The sequence below is a fragment of the Nematolebias whitei genome, chromosome 7 (genome assembly GCF_014905685.2).
Source record: "Nematolebias whitei isolate Nwh7 chromosome 7, NemWhi1, whole genome shotgun sequence".
Lineage (NCBI taxonomy): Eukaryota > Metazoa > Chordata > Actinopteri > Cyprinodontiformes > Rivulidae > Nematolebias > Nematolebias whitei.
The window spans coordinates 24,881,354-24,887,104 of record NC_056504.1 but is presented as its reverse complement, the minus strand read 5'-3'; the positions used below and the strand labels follow the sequence as shown (position 1 = coordinate 24,887,104).

Below are 5,751 nucleotides of genomic sequence, written 5' to 3'. Positions count from 1 at the left end.
CCCCCCCCCCCCCCCATCTCTCTGATTTGCTACAACCGTATGTCCCACCACGCTCCCTGAGGTCAGCAGACCAGTTGCTCCTCACAGTTCCAGGAACTCGTCTTAAGCGCAGAGGTGACAGGGCCTTCTCTGCAGGACCAAGACTCTGGAACGAGTTACCTCTGTTTGTCAGACAGGCCCCCTCCCTCTCGGTTTTCAAGTCCCATTTAAAAACTCATTACTATTCAGTAGCTTTCAACACCAGATGATCTGTGTTTTGATCCTGTACGCTCCACACTGGTTTGTCGTCATTATCTGCATCGTTTTTATGTATATATTCTGATTTACCTCATTTTGTATTTTGCTTTGTGTGTTACCTGTTGTTTTGTCTGTACAGCATTTTGGTTGGCTTTGTAGCTGTATTAAGTGCTTTATAAATAAAGTGGTATGGTATGGTATGGTATGGTATGGTAAATGTAAAACTGTAAAACCCTCAAGAGCATTTTTTTAAACAACTTTGAATGTGAAACAAAAACCCAACATGTTCTGCACTTGAGCATGGGAGTGTAAGAGTCATGATTTGGGCTGCTGAGTGTATCAAACATAAAGTGACGAGACAATTAAATTACACAACATGAAGTTCTAAAAACTTGCATTTTTGAGCACTAACAGAAATTTTAGGGTGTTCAAATGTTTTTATTACATCATCATCAAACTAATCGTAAGTGTACCGTAGTTCAGGGATTACTTTCCAGGCACCCCCGCGATAGGTGAAAATCCGCGAAGTAGGGACGTTATATTAATATATATTTTAAGGCTTTATAAACCATTCCCACACTCTTGCAATGTTCAATGCTTACATACATAATTTTAACAACATACATATATGTACTGTACAGTACTATAAAATTTTATATGGGTACTCACCAGTGAAGATACTCCAGTACTACATCTTGTAGGATGAGTTCAGCTTCAGGATTATTTGCAACTTTCCTGCCAGTTTTGTGAGCTTAATAGATTTTTTTATAAATTGAACCTTTATTTTACCAGGATAAAAACGCAATGAGATTAAAAACCTCTTTTTCAAGGGAGTCCTGGCCAAGAGGCAGCAACAAATACAACACAAAAATTTACACAGTTAAAAGAAAATGTCAAGCTATAAAAAAACAGGTACCGTATTTTCCGCCGCACCCGTCGCACCGCCCTATAAGTCGGATCTGTCCAAATATGTGTAAAAAAAATGGAAAGATCCATAACTATGTCGCTTCGCTGTATACATTGCATCTATTATGCATCCTCGATGATGCGTCGCATTTGTTACGTGTCACCGCTGACAGCCCAGAAATGTGGGCAGGTGTTGTGCCAAAAATCAATTGGCTGCCAAATGGCGGCCGCGGGAGCGTGCACAAGAGGACTTTCACAAGAATTTAACAAGATTAACACTTAAAAACAATTATTTGTTTGCTCAAAATTATAGTAAAGGTCTCAGTTTACCTTTTGCTTAATAAATGTACTTTGATGGTCAAGTCAGCTGCATTTCAAAACCTAATTTGCGGAAGTGGCAGGCACACGCAGATAGACGAGCCGCTGCATTTCTTCGAAATTTAACAAGATAAACACCTAAAAGCAATTATTTGTTTGCTTGAAATTATAGTAAAGGTGTTTCACAGTCTAAAGTTTGCTAAACAAAAGGACTTTTAACGGTCAAATCAGCTGTATTCGCTGCCTCGGTGCTCCGGGAGTGCTCAGAGGGAGGAAAAAAATAAGCAGGAACGCTGCTCGTTTCTTCGAAATTTAACAAGAAAAGCACCTAAAACAATTATTTGTTTGCACAAAATTATAGCAAAGGTGTGTCTCAGTTGAACGTTTACACAATGAATGCACTTTAATGATCCAATTAGCTGCATTTCGCCACGGAGGTGCAGCAAAATGAAGCTGAGCTCCAAGCAGCGAGCAGAACAAAGGTGGGGGGTTCTAAGGCAAGCCGATTGTATCATTAATAGCTGGTGAAGATTCTCAGTCATCCAGGACATGGTAAATTCAAAAAAGTTCAAGACAAAAACATCCATCCATCCATTAGCTTTTACCCACTTCTTCCATTTTGGGTCATGGGGGTCGCCGGTAAGACATAAACAATAAAGTAAAAAGTAAAGTATAATAAAATCCAGTTGTTTTTGTCTTGAACATTTTTGAATTTGTCATTATAGCCCCGTTTACCTAGTACATGATACAACGGCATGCCTTACTGCTACTACTACTCTGCTGCCTTCTAATGGTTGAAAATGGTACTGTTCAATTTTTTACTACTATGCTGCCATCAAGTGGCTGAAAGTGGTACTGCTAAAAAAAAAATCAGTCCAAATGAATGAAAACGGTCATATCTCAGCCAAAAATTGGTTTAGAAATCCATCCATCCATCCATCCATTTTCTTTACCCGTTTGTTCCATTTTGGGTCACGGGGGTCGCTGGTGCCCATGTCCAGCAATCACTGTGCGAGGGGCGGGGTACACCCTGGACGGGTCGCAAGTCCATCACAGGGCCACATAGAGACAAACAACCATTCACTCTCTCACTCACACCTAGGGACAATTTAGAGTTACCAATCAGCCTAGCATGCATGTTTTTGGTCTGTGGGAGGAAACCGGAGTACCCGGAAAAAACCCACGCATGCACGGAGAGAACATGCAAACTCCACCCAGAAAGGCCCCTGGACCGGGGTTTGAACCAGGGACCTGCTCGCTGAGAGGAAGCAGCTCTACCAGTTGCGCCACCGTGCTGCCTGGTTTAGAAATATGGGGGAAAAATCCATAAATATGTCGCTTCAGCCTATAAGTCGCAGGGCATTCAAATTATGCAAAAGACTGTGACTTATAGGCTGAAAAATATGGTACATATCATTGAATTGGCCTCAATAACTTTTAGTTTAGGTGTAAAAGCACTGAACGAGATGAATTCTGTCAATCTCAGAGTTTCTTGTAGCAAGTTCCAAGAAGAGGGAACAGAGTGAACGAAAGCCTTCTTACCCAATTCAGTACAAGCAAAAGGGACAGAAAGAAGCAGCAAATCATGTGAGCAAAAAGTGAAACATAGGTAGATTGTTACTTCTGACTTTGTGTTGCAAAATGATTTTTACCACATCAGTTTCTCCCTTAGTGTTTACTCCCTCCATTGCTGTTCTTTGAATTTCAGCAGAAAGCAGCAACTGGAAGCACTGTTGACTTCTGGGCCATGTAGTTCTTTTGACTTGTTACAGTGTAGGCTTTTTGAAAGAAAACATTGGTTACATACCGTAACCCCAGATTCTATGAGTATAGGCGTAGCCCTTTAATAGCTGTCGCTGGTGGGTTTTATCCCTAAGGCGCTCAGCGCTGCACTGAAAAACTTTAGTCAACGCCCACCTGCTTTGTGGGCCTCTCCCCCGGTCCGTATAAATTACGGTGAGACCGGGAATCGGCCCCCAAATAGCTTTTTTCTTCAGCCATTTAGGAACCAGTGAGGCCCCGCGCTTAAAGGGCTACGCCTATACTCATAGAATCTGGGGTTACAGTACGTAACCAACGTTCTATTTCGTATAGGCTTTGCCCTTTAAGAGCTGTCGCTGGTGGCTTAAAGGCGAAGCAGGATGTTAGGGTTAGGTTATGCCTCACTGGGTCCATTCAGACACAACATGAAGCACCTGCTTGCACAAAAAAACCCATTTCATCACTCAGCCTTCTGTGTGCATAATTACGCGCTGCGTAATTGTGTGCTCCATGCGCAGGAGCACACCGGAAAAAATCTCTGGTGAGGAAAAAAGGCTGAGATAGCAGACCTGCTGTTGTGAATAGGAACAACGGAGGATACAAATTGTAATAGTGTAACGATGAACAGAGCAGACCAACAGCTCCACAGGATGAACCGATTAATAACGATAAAATCAGCTGTCATCAACTTGTGACTGATAATAAATATCTCCCACTGCAACTGCATGCAGGCAGGTGTGAGCTCAAAAGTGAGGCTCCATGAAACAAATAATAATCATTCTGTCAGAACCCTGAGAACAGAATGGGTCATGGAGAAAGTAGAAACATCACGTAGATAAAAACGAATAATTGAGCATGGCGATGACCAGGCAGCCAGGACGGCAGGAGGTTGGCATGACAGAGACCCAGGCAGCCTTAGCAAAGGTTGTGCCGGTCAAAGCTGGACAACTTTCCTTCTTCGTTCTTCTGACAGTGCTAGCTGGCTGAAGAAAAAATGGGAGCCGATTCCCGGTCTCACCGTAATTTATATGGACTGGGGGAGAGGCCCACAAAGCAGGTGGCCGTGGACTAAAGTTTTTCAGTGCAGCGCTGAATGCCTTAGGGATAAAACCCACTAGCAACAGCTCTTAAAGGGCGAAGCCTATACGAAATAGAACTACAAAATGGCGGCACCTGGCTGAATGATTATTATTTTTGTTTTGTTTTTGTTTTTTGTCCTATTGGTTGGCTCCCACTCCTGCCCACCCCCGTTATCTTTTATCCAGTACCGTCCCAATTACGTGAGTAATATTAAAGCTGTTATCGTGTGTCATGTACAATCTTATGCTGAAAAACCGCGAAAGAGCGAGCCCGCAAAAGTCGAACTGCAAATTATCAAAGGACTACTGTAGTTTTATTTTATCCTTAGAAGACTTGAACGCAGCAGTAGTAAAGAATAATTACTGTAATTAGCCATTTAAATATTGATAATATGGTTTGAAAGTTATTGTTGTATTGGGACTGCAAGTTTTTAGGCTTCCAAGTCCTCACCCACATTTGATGAGATTTTTTGTTTCTGTTTTATTTGAGTGTACTCAAGCTAAGCTGCTCTGTGGAAAGATGATGCTCATTCTGAATCTTGCAGAGTAAGCTGTGATCAATGGATTGTTTTAGAGAAACATGGAAATAGCTCATAATGAGGCATCACATTAGACTCATTTCAGCTAAACAAATCTGCAACGTTGGAAGCAATTCAGAGGTTTGGAACAGTTCTATTTTGCACCAGAGATATGTAAAGATTATTATCTATTTTGTTTGGTTTGAAAATTATGCAATAGTGTTTACCTGTGGATAAAACACAATCTTTGAATAAAATTAAGTAATCCCTGGATAGAATACAGATTAAAGCCTTTCATGCTTGTCGGTGACTGCTGGTGAAATGCTGCTCTCACCTTTTTTAGCTGCCCACTCCTGGTGCCCAGGAAGACCACACTGTGCCCATTGTAGATGTAGGAAGTGACAGAGGTCAGCCTGTCCCTTTGCTCCGTGAACAGTGTCTGACCCGACACCAGCTGGGAGCCCCCCAAGGGTTGGTTTATATCCAGACCACAGAAGTGATCGTCTATGGGGACAGGCTGTGGGGAGAAATGCAAAATGTGAGGGTGAAGAAAACAAAGAAAACTGAAGGAGAAAGATGTTTTTGAGAAGATGAGAGTAAACAGTAAAGTATGTGAACAGAATGTGAGAGATGTAAGGAGGGAGTAATTAGAGAGAGTAAAATATATGAGTGAGAGACTGAGATTAGTGTAGACACACGTGAATATAAGATGAGCAACCAGACTGACTTATAGAAAGCCTAACGAGCAAGAAATGCACTTTTTTCAGGGTTAAAACTGTTACATCAAAAGGGTTTGGACCACTGGGCTTCTGAACAAGCCTAGAGCGGACAAGTTTTTAGAACACACTTAATTGCTCATGGCAAACATAAGGAGCAGTGGTTTTGCGCCAGTTTCTGTGATTTTATTTGGATTGCTTGATCTGACATCATAC

At 41.9% G+C, this 5,751-nt stretch overlaps 1 protein-coding gene across 1 annotated transcript in view; it reads right to left on the bottom strand.

Moving 5' to 3' along the window:
• The window catches only part of LOC119412734 (plexin-A2), a 316,230-nt gene that overhangs the window by 248,125 nt on the left and 62,354 nt on the right, over positions 1–5,751 (bottom strand). Inside the window, exon 7 of the mRNA XM_037679771.1 lies at positions 5,154–5,336. Coding sequence (XP_037535699.1) covers positions 5,154–5,336 — 183 coding nt within the window. The remainder of the gene's footprint in view (positions 1–5,153; positions 5,337–5,751) is intronic.